The sequence below is a fragment of the Trachemys scripta genome, chromosome 17 (genome assembly GCF_013100865.1).
Source record: "Trachemys scripta elegans isolate TJP31775 chromosome 17, CAS_Tse_1.0, whole genome shotgun sequence".
Lineage (NCBI taxonomy): Eukaryota > Metazoa > Chordata > Testudines > Emydidae > Trachemys > Trachemys scripta.
In genome coordinates this window covers 13,876,756-13,896,823 of record NC_048314.1, presented here as the reverse complement: position 1 = coordinate 13,896,823, position 20,068 = coordinate 13,876,756, and the positions used below count along the sequence as shown (strand labels likewise).

The 20,068-nt window shown below is 42.1% G+C and overlaps 2 protein-coding genes across 6 annotated transcripts in view; one reads left to right on the top strand and one right to left on the bottom strand.

Annotated features, from left to right (window-relative positions):
- NUP188 (nucleoporin 188) overlaps positions 1-11,621 on the bottom strand; it is a 48,232-nt gene extending 36,611 nt beyond the window's left edge. The window contains exons 1-10 of one of the 2 annotated variants that reach the window (XM_034793716.1): positions 11,570-11,621; positions 7,799-7,853; positions 7,136-7,209; positions 4,848-4,932; positions 3,821-3,901; positions 3,320-3,364; positions 2,471-2,563; positions 2,230-2,349; positions 1,332-1,543; positions 690-804 (exon numbers count right to left, since the gene is read on the bottom strand). In XM_034793716.1, the coding sequence (XP_034649607.1) occupies positions 690-804; positions 1,332-1,543; positions 2,230-2,349; positions 2,471-2,563; positions 3,320-3,364; positions 3,821-3,901; positions 4,848-4,932; positions 7,136-7,209; positions 7,799-7,853; positions 11,570-11,595 (906 nt within the window). In that variant the 5' untranslated portion in view covers positions 11,596-11,621. The remainder of the gene's footprint in view (positions 1-689; positions 805-1,331; positions 1,544-2,229; positions 2,350-2,470; positions 2,564-3,319; positions 3,365-3,820; positions 3,902-4,847; positions 4,933-7,135; positions 7,210-7,798; positions 7,854-11,569) is intronic. The other variant, XM_034793715.1, reaches the window with a different exon arrangement.
- Positions 11,622-11,682: 61 nt separating this feature from the next.
- Positions 11,683-19,692, top strand: DOLK (dolichol kinase). 4 transcript variants are annotated; one of them, XM_034793459.1, is made up of 3 exons: positions 11,694-11,738; positions 12,820-13,215; positions 17,818-19,692. In XM_034793459.1, exon 3 carries the CDS (start codon positions 17,915-17,917, stop codon positions 19,502-19,504), a length of 1,590 nt encoding a protein of 529 aa, XP_034649350.1. In that variant the 5' UTR covers positions 11,694-11,738; positions 12,820-13,215; positions 17,818-17,914; the 3' UTR covers positions 19,505-19,692. The 4 variants fall into 4 exon arrangements, with proteins under 4 accessions (XP_034649349.1, XP_034649350.1, XP_034649348.1 ...); XM_034793457.1 differs by having other exon boundaries at positions 17,716-19,692; XM_034793458.1 differs by lacking the exon at positions 12,820-13,215 and having other exon boundaries at positions 11,683-11,738.
- The last annotated feature ends 376 nt before the right edge of the window (positions 19,693-20,068 follow it).

The following is a 20,068-nucleotide window of genomic DNA, read 5'->3' as shown; positions in this document are numbered from 1 at the left end:
TCTTGCATCTGAAGAAGTGAGGTTCTGACCCACGAAAGCTTATGCTCCCAGTACTTCTGTTAGTCTCAAAGGTGCCACAGGACCCTCTGTTGCTTTTTACAGATTCAGACTAACACGGCTACCCCTCTGATACTTGACAAAAATAAAGGACACACAATTCTAATTAAAATAATGGATAGCCCCTTGTTTAAATTGAAGTTTGTTGTTTTGATACAAGTGTCACAGTGAAATTATAACAAATGTGAAATTCCAGGTCAGGTATGCAAAGATCAGTCAGAGCACAAGCAACACCAGTGTTTCCTTCATAACTTAATGACCTCACTGTGCTTTTCTAGCTCCCACGTATTTTCTTCCCTGAAAACCTTTGAAATATACTACACCACAGATGTTTAATTTCTCCCCATTTTGATGTCCATGTTAAGACCATTTCTTAGCTCCTCCCTACCCTTCCCTAAAACCTTCAGGGAAACCCTGAAGATAAACCACTTTCTTATGATATAAATAGAAATTAATAATTAATTTCCTTCTTACTTGCCCCATATTGTAATGTAGATGTTAGTTCAGTCGATCTGCAAGCCCAGAATCTCACAGACAAGTTCTGCCCACAGAGCTCCAGAAGCTCTACCTTGGGCAACCCATCTCTAATTACAGAGGAACTACAAATGTCAAGAGACTTATTGAAGGTTTACCTGGTGCATACGCCCATTACTGGCAAATTTATGTTCCTCCGTCCTATCATCCAACACACGCTCATGCAGGGAGTCAATTTCCATGCCCTCCACCAGGATAAGAGCACTGAAGTAGCTGGAGCAGGGGTCAGGGGAAGGAAGCAAGAAAGAGAAACTCAATTTAAAGATTCAGTAGGAAAGAGGGAAGTAAAGGCTGGATAATGGAACAGTCCATCAGCTTTACATTTATCTACTACTCCCTTGATGAAGGAAAAAAATATGTGAAATTAAGAGCAATAATCCAAAGAACATAAATTCTTGGATCTTGATGTGCCAACAGATGACAAGTTAGGTCTTCACAATTATCTACTGCTGGCTGAACAGTCACAAAATAGGAAAGCCATTTATTCTGATTTGAAGATGGTCTCTCTTCCTCAGCCTATTTCTACCATGTTACATTCCACATGGCAGGTTTTTCACTGGCTGTGTCTCAGTCCAATCTGAAGAAACCTTTTATAAACTAAACCAAAGGTCATAAGGATAAACATTATTTACAAAAAGAGTGATTTTGGAGGGCACCATCATGAAATACACCTATATTCTGTATTGATCAAGAGATTTGTTCAATTGCACACTAATCCCATACATACACACAAGACTTACCCAATACGATCCACCAGGTGATCCATGCTTTCATCCACCAAATGCCTGTTGGTCTGTCTAGAGCCAAATCCCTGTTCTTTGAAAAGCCTGGCAAAAGTCAGCAGCTCATCAGGTGCCATCTCAAAGTATGCATAGTAAAGGAAGATGACTTCAAGAAGCATGGATTGCTCACGGAGGCACTGCACAAACCAGCGGGACACCTGGCGCTCTGTCTGTACAAAGAGGAGAGTCCTACCGTTATACATTTAAACTAGCATGTCAGCTGAAGCAACCTGAAATGGAGAGTGGCTGGGGCAAATCGGTCTGCTCCAATGGTGAGGGAACCTGCTCTTACGTCACACCAGAAATGCTGTTTAAAAGTCATCCCCTCAATGGCAGTGGGTGCATCCCACAACATATAGCATTAAGGGATTAAGGTAAAAATCAATGATATTGGGATTATGTGATCCTTATGCAGCCCACAGAGCTGAAGACAGGAAAAACACCTACCCTATCCCAGGAGACACTACCCAAGTTGCCAGGAAGCCAGATGATTCAGATTCATAATTCTGCAGGTTTTATTTAAAAATTAAACAAAACACTACTAAGAGTAAACAGAGTTGGCTGCTTAAAACAGATTATGCGCCACTCCAAAACCCTGCTGGTCTAGTGACAGCTCAATGGGCTTTTTACAAAGGGGATCAGAGCCTAGATCTCAAGATCAGAGCCTAGCTGCTGAAACAAGATGTGTTCAGAGTATTACCAAAGGGAAACAATTCCCTTAAATTCCTTAGAAGGCTGGAAATGTCCTTATTAATTGCATTTAAGCATATTCACTTTGTACTAATTAGTCAACAATGTAGTGAAGAAAGAACATACAACTCTGATAAAGAATAATTTTTGATAATTTTCAAAATACCATGAGATTTCCATGTGTTTCCCATGTAGGAGCTTCTGCTTTGTATAGATCTTCAAACTGTTTCCGGTAATTAGGAACCAGTTCCTTGTCCAGCTTCTCAACACACTGTGAGTATTGTGCCTTTCAAAAAATAACGCAAATATTACACATACACATGTATAAGCTTTTTAGATGCATAGACAGACAAACGGTGTATCATTTAACAGTGAGATCAGATTCAGGAAAAGGTTCAAGTATTCACCATGTAGGGGTGCCTCTCATCCTGAAAATAAGTGAGTAGGTTGAGGACACAGCGCAGAATGCACATTCTTTCTTCATAGTAATAGTCAGCAAGCTGTGAAAACACAACATCATCAGCATCACTTGCTGCTGCGTCTAACTCTCTCTTCCTTCTCCTGATCTCATCACTGATGCCTCCCACCAAACTGCAGTGATTATGCTCATAAACTTACATTGCCCATGCACTACCTACAATGGATGCTTCAACGTAATGGCATGACTCAGTTAGATAGTTTAAGTCATCTGACAAAAGCATCCAGTTCACCCTTATGCACGTGCGCGCACACCCCCTTCATATATTAGAACAGGTTCTGTCATTCCATTGCTAACTCAGAAAGAAAGGAACAAGGCAGAGCAAACAAGGAGAGATGAGATTTCAATCTCTTTCTCCTCTTGGATCCATAACTACATAGGTGTGATCTTCAGTCCCCTTTCCAAAGACATCTCTTAGGATGACAACTGAGCACATAAATGCAAAGCTGTGGCTATCCTAGGAGTGCTTATTCCTGCATGGCCCAATTTCAATCAGCACAGCCAAAAGGTCCCTGTACAGAGTAACTGCTCATGCTGTTCTAGTCTATGGCCAGCCACTCTTCTGTAAAGCATTTTGAGATTTGCTGATGAAAATTGCTACATGAAGAGCAGGTATTACTACTACTTCACAAATGAATTAGAAAAATCCCCCCAGATTTGCTCTTTACACTGAAGGGCCACTTCAGCCATTCCCAGCTTTTCCTGACCAATAGCAAACAAAATTAGTTCATTGCCAACACCTCTTTTTAAAATGAAAATAAGAATGAAAACTACTGACCTTCAACATCAGAGCCTGACTCTGCCTTTCATCCTGCAGGACAGTCTGCAATCAAAACACAACAGAATAAGGAAGTGGCTTTAATGCACCTAAACTAGTCACCAAAAATTCATACTGAAAGCAATGAAAGGCATATAAGACATCATTTCTTGTGAAAGGCCAGATTTCAGCGTTACAGAGCACAGATTCTCACTTGCAAGCATGAGTTTACCTCTGACTCCTTTCATCCCTACCCCTCTCTCTCAGACAACTGTCAGTACATTCCTATGGCTAAGAGTTCAGATAAATCTCACACTCACACCAGGCAGGATATTCTAGAAGATTGGACCTGGACCCCAGATACCTCATTTTCTGTAATATACTTGAATATCAGAAATTCGGAGGGGAGTTCCAAAATAATTTCCAAATCTGGATTTCAGCATCATGCACAACCATGTCAATGAACCACTGGGGTTAAGGAGGAAAAGAGACAGTAGCATGATGCAGGCACATACTACAGACCTTAAGTGAGTCCCGGGTCCCTCTGTAATCCTCTTGAAGATAACACTGCAATAACTGCACACTTTGCTCTTCATCCAGCCCCTGAAACAAGAGAGAGACGCACAAACACAGAGAGGAATAAGACAAGGCAGCTAAGTTTATCAAAAGGTGCAAAGTCACTCCAAATATTCAGGCATCTCTTCCCTTTGAAATAAATTCTTCCAAAAAGTGTCAATAAATTGGTTTCCTCTGAGGCTCTTAACAGTTATGGTCAGTAGAGTTTGTTTGTTAAAGGAAAGCAGAACATTACATTTTAAAATAATGTAGATGTGACTAGTTCAGCTCCAGCAGGAGTATAATGGATCAATTAAATAAGGGTCTTATCATAAACTGATCACCTTGTTCTATTTCTGATTGGAAGGAATCCAATTCTGCGGGTAACTAGTCAAGATTTTCCAACACGACAAGGGATTTTGAGTGTCCAGTTTGAGATTCCTTAAAAAAAGCACGATTTTCAGAGGGCAAGCGCTAAGCACTTCCTGAAAAAACAGCCTTTTAAGTAGTCTCAATTTAGGCACCAAAAATTAAGGAACCCAAAAGTCACTAGTCACTTTGGAAAATTTTAGCTTACTGCCTCAGTTCTTGCTTATAACTTAGTTTAGAATAATCAGAATTAAAATAGCCTTAAATTCATTTCTACTGAACATTCAAACAGCTTATTAAACTTAACTGAGCTTCAGAATTTGATCCTCTTATTGTTTTAGTTAAATACCTGTGAGAAATAACTTGACCTGACAAACTCTTACTGCAGAAAAAAGTATGTGTCCAGTAGGGAATTGGAGAAGAAAAACTGTAGGCAAAAGCCTCAGCATAGAGAAAGTAACTCTTTATCCAGGTAGCAGGAGATAAATTAGAAAAGATTGCACTTCAGTTATCTTCTTCAGAGATAAGATACACTACATCAAGAACAGAAAGCACAAACCCAGGTCTCTGGCTGTGCATTCCAAGTGTGAGGGCAAGAATTAAACTGCCTAGGACCTCTGCTCACCAAAAACTTGCTGATCCTCAGGCCCAGTTCCTTCAGTGGAGCAGCCACATCTTTATCAGCTTTTACTTTTTCGGCTGAACTTGCACTAAAGAAAGAAAACCCTTTTAGTCATGAAAATGCACTAAAGACACAAAGAGGCAAAACAAAAAGGCTTAATTCCCAAATCCCTGGCTTTTGTCGGTTTAAAAAAATCAGACTTTTCAGTGATTGTTCTGGCTTTTCTATATTTAATATACATACTGTAACCTCAATGCAGGACTTGTTTGGCACAGTTCACTTCATGTGCAATGCAAGGTACAGTTAGACCTTAGACCATCCCATGCTTTGCTGCACATTGGGTTACCCGCATTTGCCATCCTTGTCTGTCAACTGCCCTTCTCTCCAAATCTTCCCATTTCACGTTGAGGTGCTTGATGTCGTTCAGAACTGTTCGTTTCCATGTTATTCACCATCTTCCTCTCTTTCTTCTTGCATTTTCTGGCTTCCATTCAAGGACAGAATTTGGTAAGCGTTCTTTTTCCATTCTCAGCACATATCCCAGCCACTGATGTCTTCTTTTGTAGATTATTTGTGAGAGGGTGCCTTGTCCAGTAATTTTTTTTTCACTTCTTCATTCATCTTCCTATCTCTCTATGTTATTCCCAACATTCTTCTCAGACAGTTGTGATGAAAAGCATCCAGCTTTTGCATATCTTTCTTGGTAAGTTGCCATGTCTCACTGCTATACGTTGTGATGGTGATAACAACGGCTTTGTACACATTCAGTTTTGTCTTGAGGGAGATGTTTATGAGTTGCCAGATGTTTTTGAGTCTTCCAAATGCAGGGTTTGCAGGGTTTGCCTTCCCGATTCTTCTTCTTCTTTCCTCGGAAAAAGTACCATCTTGGCTGATGGTACTTCCAAGATACATAAAATTGTTCACCTTCTCCAGTTTCTCTTCTTCAATTTTGATTTCTATCCCCATAAACTTTACATTTCTTTGCATTGTATCTCAAACCTATCTTCTCCATTACTAAAAAAGCATTGCAGAAGCTGAAAAACAACAAGGCACCTGGGTTGGACAGCATTCATCCTGAAATGCTTAAATATGGAGGCGAGGACATGGAATCAGTCATCTGTTTGCTGTGCAACAAAATATGGACAGAGGAGAAAGTGCTGGAAGAATGGACCCTCAGTATCCTAATCAAGTTACCAAAGAAAGGTGATCTAAACAATTGTTCAAATTGGAGGGGAGTAACACTTCTATCTGTCATAGGAAAAGTATTAGCAGCAGTCCTCCTGAACATAATGAAAGGAAAGATGGATACCAACCTACGTGAACAACAATGTGGATTTAGACAAGAGAGCTCATGCACAGACACTATTTTCACCCTGAGATGGATTATTGAGAACACAATTGAATTCCAAGGCAGTCTTGCCATCAATTTTGTGGACTTTCAAAAGGCATTTGATAGTGTAAACAGAGAAACAATGTGGAAAATTGTGGAACAATATGGAATTCCAACAAAATTAATAAACATTATGAAGACATTCTATGCCAACTCAAAATGCTGAATTAAAATGGATTGAGTAAGCCATTCAGCATCAAGACAGCTGTAAGGCAGGGGTGCATCCTGTCTTCATTTTTGTTTATGCTAGCCATTGACTATGGATTAAAACAATGCAACAGTGATACATATGGCCTAAAATGGAACAATACAAGGCTATCTGATCTAGACTTTGCAGACGACATCACTCTTATCAATGAAGATGCCAACGGGCTACAAAAAATGCACAAACCAAGGTACGGTTACAGCTATAATAAACATAGATAGATAATCATTCTCACTCTTTCAATGTGAGAATCTGGATCTCATTTTGAGAAGACTAAGTGTCAAGAGGAGTCGTTCCTCTGCATTGAAGCTTCATCTTTAGGTAACCTATAGAGGCACTCTAGATTCTGGTACATGATTACTGTAATTCTCAGCAAGAGGCTGGGATGAACAGGTATCTAACATAGGCTGGGAGAAGACAAGAACTTGTGTTATTTCTACACATGATATTTTCATGCCAAAATAATATTAACTGCACTGAGGCACCCCTTCTAAACCTCTCCGCTCCATGTGAATAGTGAACCTCCTGCAACCTGGAGGTAATTGGCATATGAAGGGGGTAGAATCTATTTTTGCTGCATCACTGGGAAATATTCAGCACGTTCTACTACTATCCAGTGCCTGTTTATCTAATGCACCTATCACAGTAGTATCTAGGCGCCTATTATCAGATGTTAGCATCAACGAATTACTGTACCTGGGAGGTTTGTAGTATGAAAGCCCCTCTAGTAGCCTCTGCCAATGCTTGTTCAACTCTGCTGCAATCTGAGCCTAGAAGAGAATAAAATAATACTGAATGGACAAATCTCCTTATTCTGCCCAATATCAGATTTGTTCAATTTAAACTAAGCAATGAAATTCCAACACCACACACAGAATAGGACAGCAACAACACAAGACCAACATGAAGAACATCTGTGATTCAGCTTGCTGCTTTGCCTAACTGTGGGAAGGAGAGGGGAAGGAGGAGACAGCAGGCTAGGCTCAGAAATGGATTTGGATTTTCAACCTCTGGGAACATTCTTGAAATCATGGACTCCATCCCAGGGAGTAAGGAAGCAGGCTGCTCCACTCATGAATACCCCAAGCCAGCCAGTCTGGAAAGCAGCACTTGTGTCCGCTCCAGAAAGGGAACCACCTTTGCACATATACCATTCCAGTGCTGCAGCAGCTAACGAGAGAGAATAAACAAGGAGTGGAAGTAGAGGAACAAAAAATTCGCAGTAAGAATATTTTGGGGGTGAAAAGGGGCAGAGCAGCAAAACATGATTCACTAGCATTCAGCCACTTACGCATAGCACAGCAGGTTTATCAGTCTATTTAGTAACAAGAAAAGCTGCCTAGCAAGACCTCTACTTACAGGTTCCCTCAAAGCCGATCTGCCCAGCAGAATGGTCCACAGTTCTCTGCTGCTCCTATAAATAAAGAGAAAAAAACACAAAGTTCTCTCTCTAATTTAAACATGGCTCAAGGCTGATGTTCAGCCTACAAGCTTTTAAACTTGGTTTTCACTTAGAGCAGATAAAGTGGTAAGACATATTGAGCAAACCTAAGGGAAAGCACATTTATATTAGCTACTGTAATTGGTTCAATCCAGTTTTGCTACCTGGATGCCTACAGTTAGTTAGTATAAGGAAACCAAAGTAAGCATGTAGAGATCTTTCATTCAGTTTTGTTCACTGCTGTTCACAGCTTCCTCCTTGGGTGGAACAATATCAAAGTAAGGTGAGAAATTCCACCAGTTTCCCAAAAGGCACAAACTTTGCCAGAACTACTCAGCATAGCTTAGCTAAACTAAGCCTCTTGTTTGTATCTGCTTCCCAAACACTCACTAAGAACACAGGAAAAAAAGGCAATCAGTCTGTGTTAGGAAGTATTTCAGATCAAATCCTTATCCTACCAGATCTCAGAAAGGAAGGTGCAACTCTGCAAAATGTAATGAACAAAATCTAGCTATTTAAAATAGCTGTGCAAACAGCAACTTCCAAAATACCGCTTTCTGGAGTTTAAGAAATTGATGTTCTGGTGGCAATGTAATCCAAGTCAGGAGTTAAACTAAACCATAAAGCCTGCCATGCAAGGTCTGTCTAGAGATGAACAGACAGGTTATGTGAAATATGCTCATCTGACAGTTTCTCAGATTACCATCTAGAGAACCTAATCAGAAAATGAGCTCCCGGGATAGCTAGAATAACAGAGAATGAAAGTGGTAGCTCTGAAGTCGTCTACAGCTCCAGAGAAAGTACCAAAAGCCACCAGAGGCATTACTTTGTAAGACTTAAAGAATGAAATATCTACAGCCTGATTTGCTGCCATTCAAAACAGACCTGGGAAGTTAGAATGCTATTTTGAGTAAATTAAGGGAATGTCTACATGAACATTTACTGCATGGCAAGCTGGGGTGTTAATCTACAGCTCTCCAACATGCTGTGCACTAACTGTCCGTGTGGACCTTTCTGCTGAGTACTAAAAGTTCTCTACTGCATACTGACATACTGCTGTCAAACCACGATACGTCAAAGGGCACAAGGGAACTTTTTGTGTGCAGCAGCACGATCCACACAGACAGTTCAAGTGTGGCACACTGGAGCACTACAGATTTATATGCCAGCTTGCTGTGCACGAAGTGTTCATGCAGACATGCCCTAAATCTGGAATTGCACTAGACTCCATTGCTAAAGAACATCTCCTGATATGATTAAGCAACAAAATATGGGTGCAATCCCTCTGTCCCATGCAGAGAACTGAATGACCATAGAGTTCTTCCAAGAAAGGAATCTTTGCAATGCAGAACATCAATATGCCTGGGCCAACTCTGTCTCATTTCCACTCCTGCCAAACCCTTTCTGTGATTAAAACAGACCTCTGATTCTGGCCAATTTACTTATTTAGACTCTATACTATTTGAGACACCAACTTTCTCTTACTACATATTTATATAGTGCCCAGCAAAACGGTGGTTCTCTTCCAACTGGGGCCTTGGCACTACTGTAATGCAAATAATACACCTCTACTCCAATATAACACTGTCCTCGGGAGCCAAAAAATCTTACCATGTTATAGGTGAAACCGCGTTATATGGAACTTGCTTTGATCCGCAGGAATGTGCAGCCCCGCCCCCCCGGAGCACTGTTTTACCGCGTTATATCCGAATTCTGTTATATCGGGTTGCGTTATATCGGGGTAGAGGTGTACATAACAAAAACCTTACTTGGCGTCAGGCTTTCTTTCCATCGAGTTTGAAGGTGTTAGAGTTCCAGCAAGACTCAAAAGCATTTCCAAAAACAATGAGGACACCTTCTGTGCAAAGTGACCCATGAGGCAGCTTATTCAGAGCGAAAAATCCTATGTATATTTCATAGACTCATGGAAACGTAGTGTTCACTTAAAAGGGCAAATCAGCTCCCAGAATGTCACACTCATGATAAAACTATCCCTGTGATGTAAAAATCTGATCTCTGGCCTCAAGCCTTTGTAAACTTTTAGAGCTTTAACCTCCAGGAACAGACTATACTGCATCACATTCTGCAAAGCAAAGTGGATAACATGTAATTTTTTTGTGTCTGTCATACACACAGGAATGTTGTGTACAGACATACAACAACTCAACCAATGAGTCCCCTTCTAGAGATGTGCAACTCTGATGTAAATCGAGATTTCAATTTGGCAGCAAAACCCCTTTAAACAGTAGCTCTAATTTTGTTAAATCACACTCGTTTGGGTGATTTATCACACATAGTTGGATTGCAGTTCATTTGGGATTTTAATGATAGGTGTTTACAAAAACTTGGTGATTGGTACCATCAGGCTCCCCCATACTCCATTCAGACAACTTAATCTTGAGCCTCCCAGCCAGGCTCTCTTATGCCACCACTTCCACCTTCCATTCAACTGTACATGCTCTAACTCACCAGACTAGGATCCAAGACTAAGATTTAGGGGAGCCCAAGCTCCAGAGAGGAAGTGTCCACAGCCAAATGGGAGGTCTTGCTGGTATGGTTGGGGTATTAAGTGTCTAATAAATTGCTGCAGTGGCCCTAAGAGATGGGGAACCACTTGTTTTATTACAGAGAGGAGGAAGGTGGAGAGGATTGCATGAAAACTGATATTCAACTTAGCCATGATCAGTTGTGGTAAAATGCTGAAATAGATTTGATGTTATTTAGTAAAAATAGATGGTTTCTTGGGGCTCTACAACAGCACCCCACCAATTCCCCTTCACACACTCACTAAGCAGGAAAAGGTCTCAAACAGGGATACGTTCATTACGTCCTGAGGGGGCAAATAAGAACCAAATGGAAGTAGACTATACCCTAATTACCCCTCAGCCCCCATACACCACTATTTCCAAGAGCTCTTCAATGGAATAAGTTCTTAAAATGCATATAGATTTCATGACCACACGGTGAACCCTCTGTTTTGATGTTTGCAAACAGGCCCAGGGGACATCAGTAGGTCAGCTCATCTAGACAGGTGGCATTGCAGAGATTTCCACTAGCAGAGCAGCCCTGTGTGTGGGCCTCATTAGAGCCCAGACAAACGCAGTAACAGGACCAACCACGCGGCAGGCTGGGAGAAGGGACTCTGGTGCCAGGACAGACTCCATCCCAATGGGGCAGAGAGCAGAGTCTGTGCCAATCGGAGGGCACCAAAGAGGCCATTCAGTCAGCGACCCCAGCTTCTTAGAAATGACCCGATCCGCTACCCGGTGCTTGTGTGCAGAGGCCCTGGGTGCGTTTGCAGCAGGGGGTGAGCTCTGCTCCAGGGCAGGGTTCGCCTCAGGTGAGAGGCGGTCATTGGGAGGGGGACTCTCCTGGAAGAGATGGGAGCGCAGTGGAAGTGGCTGCTAAAGCGGGTAGCGGCCTCTCCTGAGGAGGGCAGCTCGGGGGAGCAGTTGAAAGGGGTCGGGGTGGGGGGTCACGGGGAGGAGCCTCTCGGATATGCCGGGGGTCACGGGGAGGAGCCTCTTTTGGGGGGAAAACACCAGAACGGTGCACTGGGGAGGGGGCAGGATCTGCTCCCTCCCACCCCGCCCCGTTTGCCGTTTAATGACGAGCTGCCCGGCCCGGCCGCTATCCCCGGTGTGGGTGGGTGGCGGGGAGTTCCCTCAGCGGCACCCGCGTTCCCTTACCTCGCGCACAGCCCGCCGGCCGCCATCTTCGCTCCCGTCTCACGTGACCCGTTACCCGCCGCACCGGCCTGGCGCCTGCATCACGTGACGGGGACCCGCTCTTCCCTCGCCTCCGCGGGTCCCCCATCACGTGACAGACACGGGCCGCAAGATGGCGCCGTCCAGTGAGGTGAGTGAGTGAGGGAGAAGGGGAGGTGCATAGCGAGAACCCCAACAAGCGTTCCCTATAGAGTTATATAGGCGCCAAGGGAAGTGTAGCGTGGAGGTGGCTATGGGGGCGCTGTTGTACACGAATATGCAAGAGCCGAGATGGTTGCTGTAGAGTCCTATAGGTGCCAAGCCCAGGGTAACGTAGGGCTAGCGTGGAGTGAGAGGGGTTAGGTGCGCTGCGGGGCTCCGTGGCAGGGGTAAGGGTAAGAGGAGTGCGCTGTAGGGTAGCGTGTCTGATACAGGGGCAGGTTGGGGGTGTTGTTTTATATAAGGGCCCATGTGGGGAGTGAATAGGGTGACCAGATGTCCTGATTTTATAGGGACGGTCCTGATTTTTGGGTCTTTTTCTTATATAGGCTTCTATTACCCCCTCACCCCCTGTCCTGATTTTTCACATTTGCTGTCTGGTCACCCTAAGGGTGAAGCTGAACACAAGAAGTATAGCGGGGAGGTGAGCCTGTTACGGTGCAAGCTCCTGAAGGGGAGGGGGTCACTTTGTCTCTCCTGCACCGAGTCTTCTCCCTGACCCGTAGTTTGCTACTCACTTGGATTTTAATTCGGGTGAGCAGCTCGAGTTCAACCCCAAACTCGCTTGTAGGCTTGAACTCGACCTGCTTACCCGAGCGAAAGTCCGAGCTGTGGTGCCTTCACTGCTATTTTAACCGGAGGTAGTTAGCAAACCTGAGTAAAGAACATCCCTCTTTTTGCGGGGAAGATGTAGCCCTAGTGAAGCCCTATATAAGCCAGTGAGAAAAGTCAGACATACTATGGACTTTCCAACAGATGGGAAAGCTGAGTCTTGGGAGCTGAGTGATACTTTGTTTTATACCAGGTGGCTGCACCTTCCAGGTGGAATGGATTATTTTTTATGCTGTTAGTCGCTTCATTGAACACACAAAACACACTTCTGTCTTCCATAGTGTCTTCAGTATAGTGTCCCAAAATACCATAGTGGGTGTTGAATAACAAAGTAGAATATAGTGGAGAGAGAAAGAAATTAAGTAGTGTAGCTAAGAATGAAATTACGTTTTCTATTTTAGCTGAGCTGTGAAGTCAGATGAATATCAGAGGTGGAGAGAGAAATTAAATCTGCTCTAGCTGTCAGGAACTATAAAGGAGAAGTCGTGCAACTAAACGAAAGAACAGGAGGCTTGTACTAACTGAAACAAATATAAAGAGGCAGGACCCATGAGACAAATAGGGACAAGTCCATGGAGGGCTTTAAAACAAAAAGTGGATCCTGAAATGAGCAAAGAGCATGTGAAGATGTTTGAGTATGAGAATAACATGGTCTGTTCCATATGTGAGCAAGTGGGACCCGCCCTGGCATTCTGGAGTTTGAAGAGATCATATTTGGAGAAATCATAGAGAAGGGAAAGGCAACAGTTGAGGCAAGAGGAGATAATGATAAAATAGCCCTCATTACACATCTACAGGTCAGTAGTTTTCAAATTACGCTGTAGCTGTATTAAAATAGCAGACATATGTAAATTCATACTTGGGATTTCAGCCTTCTCAAGGTGCTTCACCATCAGGACTGGTTACTTTCCCATTTGGGTGCGGTAGTTAGGTGTCGTTGCTGTAGGGGCTGGAGCTCTTAAATGTCCATGTTGGCCACTAACTGTTCCTCCGCCTCTGGTTTGCATATAGGGGTTTCCCTGCACTCCTACTGACAGGTCCTTGCCCCATTTTCTATATCTAGAAACAGACAGAAGTGGGCTGCTCAAAGCCAGTATTGGCCCTGTGTGAAGGAGAATTGTCCCAGATTACTTCTAACCTCAATCAACTCTATGAAATTAATTTTCCTCCCATTGTTTCAAAACTGAAAAATGATTTGTTGGATTGGGGAAAAAATACATTTAGTTTGGCTTGGTTGTATAGCAACAATAAAAATGTATTTGGTTGCCAAAAAATAAATTCATATTTCAGCCCCTGTCTGTATAAATTCCAAAAACCTCTAGTGGAAATTCAGACAAGGATTATTAAATGTATAATATTAAGAACAAAATTCTGCATAAACCCACTCTGAAAGGGGGGATTGTCAGTCATCAACATCATCACTTCCATAACCACAATGGTCGTTGGGGCACCATCACTGATGAGCAATCAACCAATTGTCTTCACCCATGACGATTGTGTGTCAGTGCTTGAGTCTCCGCGAAGTCCATTGGGGAGGGATCCAATGGGGCAGGGAGGGGGCAGGGACGGGGCAGAGGCAGGGGGCATGAGACAATTCGCGTCCCGGCGTGGGCCCCGCACCTGCTAGATCCGGCCCTGGATGTTGTCAATACCTGTAGCCTTTCCGTTCTTGAGTGATTTCACAGCTCTTCTTCACTATTGGAAAGTCATCCTCCTCTGTTGAATCTGGGCTATCTAGGACACTAGGATCTCCATTTGTCTGTTGGTTGTATAGATCAGAGCAGTAATTTGTCTACCTATTGATGATGTCCTTTTCTTCTGTAAGACTGTTCCCTTCTTTGTCTTGAATTGCGTTAGCTTTGGTCCATTTCCTTCGTCAGATCTTTTACATTCTGGAAGGCTCGTTTGCTATTTTTATTATTGCTATACTTTTCAATTTTAGAGCATTATCTTTCAATCCATATCTCATTGGCCACTTTAATTCCTTTCTCGATATTTCTGCCAGTCGCTCTGTATTTATCAGCTCCCTCAGTGCTGTTCTTGTCTCTTTATGTTCTCTTCTAATATCACACATTTGTAGTATTTCATTTGTGACCCAAGGTTTTGTCGTCTTACGGTGTTTTCCAAGGATGCCCATTGCTGCTTCATTCGTTACAGCATTGAGATTATTGGTCATTGATTGTCAGTACCAAATGTAATAAAATATTATTGGATGGCTCAATTAAGATCACTTTCAGCCTGGTTCCATGGTGACACCCATAAATACTAGATGAAAATCAGATGGAAAAACAGGATTGTAAATATAAATTTAGAGCATTGATTTTTTTTTTTGTTACCTAAAAGATTTAAATTAACACAAGAGAAACAATCCAAGTGTCATAATTACACTTCACATATGGAATTTGATACAGAAAAGAAGACACTCCTTTCCCCTCCCTGCTTAAACTCCTCAGAAACAATCTAGAGTTTCAACTCAGGTTATCTAATCCAGTGTATAATGTATGGGAGTGAAAAGGTCAACCCTTGGTCAGCTATTCCATAATAAAAATATGGAAATTAATACCATCAAAGAACTCAAGAGGAATATCAATAGATCAGTCTTGACTTATTTGCAGCCATTATAGCATATCCCATGCAGGAAGCCCATTTTAGGAAATTGTTAAAGAGGGAGAAACATGAATTACCACTTTAAAGGGCCTGATCTTCACATGGTATAACAAAATGTTACTGATGGCTCTAGGAGATAAGCCTACCTTTATGGAAAAATGGGAGAAGGATCTAAAAACAGATATTCCTTTGGAACAGTAGAAATAGAAAAGCAAAAACCTCAACTACTTGATGTAACCACTAAGGGAAACTACTACTATGGCCGAACCTGCTGCGTCAGCAGGTAAATAAAACTGGCCCGGCCCGCCAGGGTGCTTACCCTGGCGAGCCGTGTGCCGAACGTTGCTGACCCCTGCCGTAAAATAATGGTATTTTGGAGGAAAGTAGCATATAGAATTTTCAAAATAACTAAAGTTAGGCTACCCACAGAACCTATAGTGATTCTATTAGGTTACAGACCAAAGGAGGCTATTGAGTCAGGAAAGGCCCTATTGAGAACACATTTGCTACTAGCAGCCAAATGCACGATAGATCTCCTAACGCTAGTGACATGGAGAAATGAAGTATTGGAAAGTCTTTCACTGCCAAAAAATGACAGAAAGACTTATATAAGTAGAGTTTATAATGTGTGATTACCATGTTTGGAATCTGAACAGACTTAAACACAGAGAAAGATATTAGCCAAACACAAATAGGTCTTTTAAAGGTAACAATTGTGGGTTATGAATAAGATTTGTTAATGCTTGGATGAAAAATCCATGTATGTTGTTAATGACAAAATAACTTGTTTGTTTGTTTGTTAATAATGGCACAGATCTATGCAGAAGAGACTGACTAGCTAAGGCTGTGAAATGGGCAGGGAAGGCTAGGAAGGGTTCCCTTTCAGCAATTGGGAAAGAGGCCGAGGCAAAGTGTAGGGAGAGGATGAGCTGGATAGGAGCAAATGCCTCACCTCAGAATTGTAATGATGCGTAAACCACTCCTTAAGTATCTAAATGTAAATTTACTCAGACTGACTTGGGAGAATATGTATGAACTGTATCTCCAGAACATTTTCTAAAGTAAAATAGAACACTGGGGCCAGTTTTCAGGTTGAGTCTGAGCTGTGTTTTTAGGGTACATGCTAGCTGTCCCCCTGTAACAAACGTAGCCCAGCAGTTCTTCTCTTAGAAACAAACAAACAATTTATTAAGCAGCTTTAATACAAAGGTACAGTGGACACTGTGTAGTCCCTTTGTAGACAGAAATATGTTGTATTTGGTCCCTAGCTACCACTAGAACTGCCAAGATCAACCAAGTTCCAAAAAGCAGTGGAATCTGTCCAGTTTAGACCCATGTGACCACTTCTTTTTCTTAATGACTTTGATGTTTTCTCTTGCACTCATATAATGTAAGCCTTATTGCTTATTTGAGAGAACAAACAGTGAGATAAAGATGGTGATGCAATAAGTAAAGTCAGTCATAAAACTAATAGCAGATGGAAGGAGAGACACTCTGAGGCAAAGGCGGACAGATGTACATTAAGATGAGTGGAAGTTTGCACAATAGTCTGAAGTATTTAATGTCTTGTTCCATCACAGAGGCTTTTTCCTCTGAAGTTTTGAGTTTTCTCCATTTGTTTGGAATCTTTTGCCAATACTTATAACTGAATAGAAAGGATCAGCTTGGACAGAAATTCCAAGTTATTTAGTACTACTAAATACTCTAATTAACCAGGGGAGAAAGGTCAGATGGGTTAAAATGCTGGAGAATTGCTATTTTAAAGGGACACTATAGATTTGTCACATTTATGTCTGAATAATTTTACTTACCAGAATTAGAAATAACCGCTAAGATTACTATAACTTGAAAGATTTTGGAGAAAGAAAATACTATCTCTCTTCGGTTTGTTTATATTATATATATGACAGTGCTTTGTGTAGCGTCAGTTTTCCCTTACACAGTTTACACAGCAACACTGGAGGGAAAATATTTTTAAAAATAGGACAATGTGACTGTAAATCCACAGAAAATCAGAAGAAAGGAGTTAGAGGCAAGGGGAAGACCTGAAATGACCTTTAACTCTTTTTATTTTAATTGACCAATTTTCAAGTTGACGGTGTCAGTTCCTTTTTTTAAAACACGAGTAGCCATTCTACATAATTTTGCTTCTGATTTGTTTTGTGTTTCAGTTAATTTGTACCTTGTCTTTTTTTGTTTTTGTTTTTTAATTTAATTTATGTTTTTAAAGATCAGATGTTGCTTATGGTAGAAACAGTATTGTCGGTTCTATCAATAAAATGATTGCCTGTGTAACATGCATATTTTCATCTCTTTAATATTTATTTTATATAGCACCATGGCATGTGGGTGCATTAATTTCACTTCATTCTGTAACAAACTCATCACCAAGCTCTTCTGTCGTTGTCTAACTTACAGAGATGTCCAAGTGCCCTTTCCAGTGTAGTTCTTGTGAGTGCTGCTATTTAGTACTTGCATACACTCCTTGCAGAATATAAAGCATTCCCTCTATACTTTTAGGAGAGAGAGGAAAAATCTGGCACTGCAATAGAAGTATTTAGTATTTGCATGTGAATAAAAGTACTGTGAGATTTGGCTATGGCATTGCAAGCTGAGTTTTCTGATTCTTGAAAGCAGTAGAAAATGCTGGTTGACTTATTTCCATCCTGACTTTATTTTTCTCGTGACAGGAATCAAAGCTTTCAACTGAGCTTCAGAAAATAAATAATGAGGAGAAGGCCTCAGGTATTCTAGTAGTCTCTTTAATTTTATTATTTTGTTTATTTTTATAGGCGTTGCAGTAGGATGAAAGTGAACTTTTACTAATGGACCAAGGACTGTATTGAAAATTTTGGAATCTGACAGTTGTAAAGATTCTGAAATCACAGGATGCCGCTGACTGGAACCATGTTAAACAAACCAGTGCTTTTGGAATCCCTGATTGTGTTCATCATTGTGTTGTGTGTGCACATGGTAGTTTGGGACCGGTATTCCTGGTGTGCTATCGCTCTTGCTGTTCAGGCTTTTTATGTCCAATTTAAATGGGACCGTCTACTCCGACTGGGTGGGGCCGTATTCCAATTTCGGACGACAGCTAACAGTGGCCTCCTACCAGCTAGTATGGTCATCCCACTCCTGGGGATTGTGATGAAGGAGAGATGCAAAGCTGCTGGCATTGTGTACTTTGAACGTTTGGGCATAGTTGTGGCCTCCACGGGCATGGTGCTAGCCCTCTTCCTATCTGTAATAGCAGTTGGCATCACAAGGCCTGTGCCAACTAACACCTGCATACTTTCAGGCATTGCTGGCAGTATAATCCTCTATACCATGAAGTATTCTTTAACCGTTTCTGAAGTGATAGAGATTCTGGAAGTGCTGCTTATTTTTGTCTACCTCAGTATGATCTTGCTCTATCTGTTGCCTCGATGTTTTACTCCTGGGGAAGCATTACTAGTCCTTGGGGGTATAAGTTTCATCCTCAAACAGCTCATTAAACGCTCACTGAATGTGACAGAGGGCAGAACGGATCCTGTAGACTTCGTCCTTCTAGTGGCCGTGGCTGGGGTGGTCCTTCTGGGGATTTTCTTCACTGCTCTCTTCTTCTTCATGGATTCAGGAACCTGGACATCCTCTATGTTTTTCCACATGATGACAGCAGTGCTGGGACTGGGGGTCCTCATGCCTTGGCTTTACCATCTGATCCAAAGGAATCCCTTGCTCTGGTTGCTCCGGTTTCTGGTTCAGACACAGACAAGAATTTACCTCCTTGTGTACTGGACCCTGTTGGCTGCCTCTGCGTGCATGGTGGTTCTTTACCAGAATTCCAAGAGATCATCTGAATCTAAAAAGCACCAAGCTTCAACCATCACCAGAAAATACTTTCACTTCATTGTGGTGGCTACTTACGTCCCTGGGCTAATTTATGACCACCAGCTTCTCTACATTGCTGCAGTGCTGTGTCTGGTAGTGTTTATCCTTTTAGAGTACATACGATACTTCAGGATCAAGCCATTTGGCCAAACACTCAGGCACTTGCTCACTCTCTTTTTGGATGAACGAGATAGTGGACCTCTGATCTTGACCCACATTTACCTACTTGTTGGGATGTCCCTGCCAGTGTGGTTGTTCCCCAGGCCTTGTGCTCCGAAAGGTACCCTATCTGGGGCAGGAGCATTGGTTCCCTACTCCGGGGTACTGGCGGTAGGGGTGGGAGACACAATAGCCTCAATTTTTGGCACTACAATAGGGGAAATCAAATGGCCTGGGACAAAGAAGACATTTGAAGGGACTATGACTGCCATCTTTGCTCAGATCATTGCTGTGGCTCTTATTCTGATCTTTGATGGCAGAGTGAACCTGAACACCAGCTATGCCTGGATTTTGGGGTCCATCAGCTTAATTTCCCTTTTGGAAGCCTACACTACCCAAATAGACAATCTGCTCTTACCTCTCTACCTCCAGATACTGCTCATGGCTTAGAGACATTGCCAGGAACAGACACTTCCTTTCTAGCTAGGGGTGGTAATGAGCCATGCATCCCTGCTGAGAGATCAATAGAGCCAGTTTGGTACGAAATGCTATATTTGGTATAGCGGGTAGAACAGCTAATGACAGAAAGGAAATAGTTCTTCAACTCTTAATTTACAATAAAAGTAAAGGCTGCTGTTTGTTTTTTGTTTGTTATTTAATAGCTAAAGCAGCACTAACTGTTGCATCCTCTCAGAGGAGTAACAGGAAACCATCCACGTGATACTGTGATTCGTAGAGTTGGTGATGCTGAATTAGATATACAGTCATAGTGATTTTGTTTCCAGGTCTCTTCTGGATGCACTGAAGCAGAAGGGGTGGGAAAGGTGAGTTCACTAGAAGGGAACAGATGGGGTCATTACATTTTCCTGGTTTTGCTACCTTAGAAGTTTGAAATAGACACAGTTCACCAGATGTATGTAGTGGTGGTGTAGCCATATTGGTTCCCAGGATGTTAGTGAGACAAGGTGGGTGAGGTAACATTTATTGGACCAACTTCTGTTGGTGAGAGAGACA

What these genes read in the sequence shown, in the direction of transcription:
- DOLK (XM_034793458.1), top strand. Translation starts at nt 17,915, where the DNA reads ATGCCGCTGACTGGAACCATGTTAAACAAACCAGTGCTTTTGGAATCC.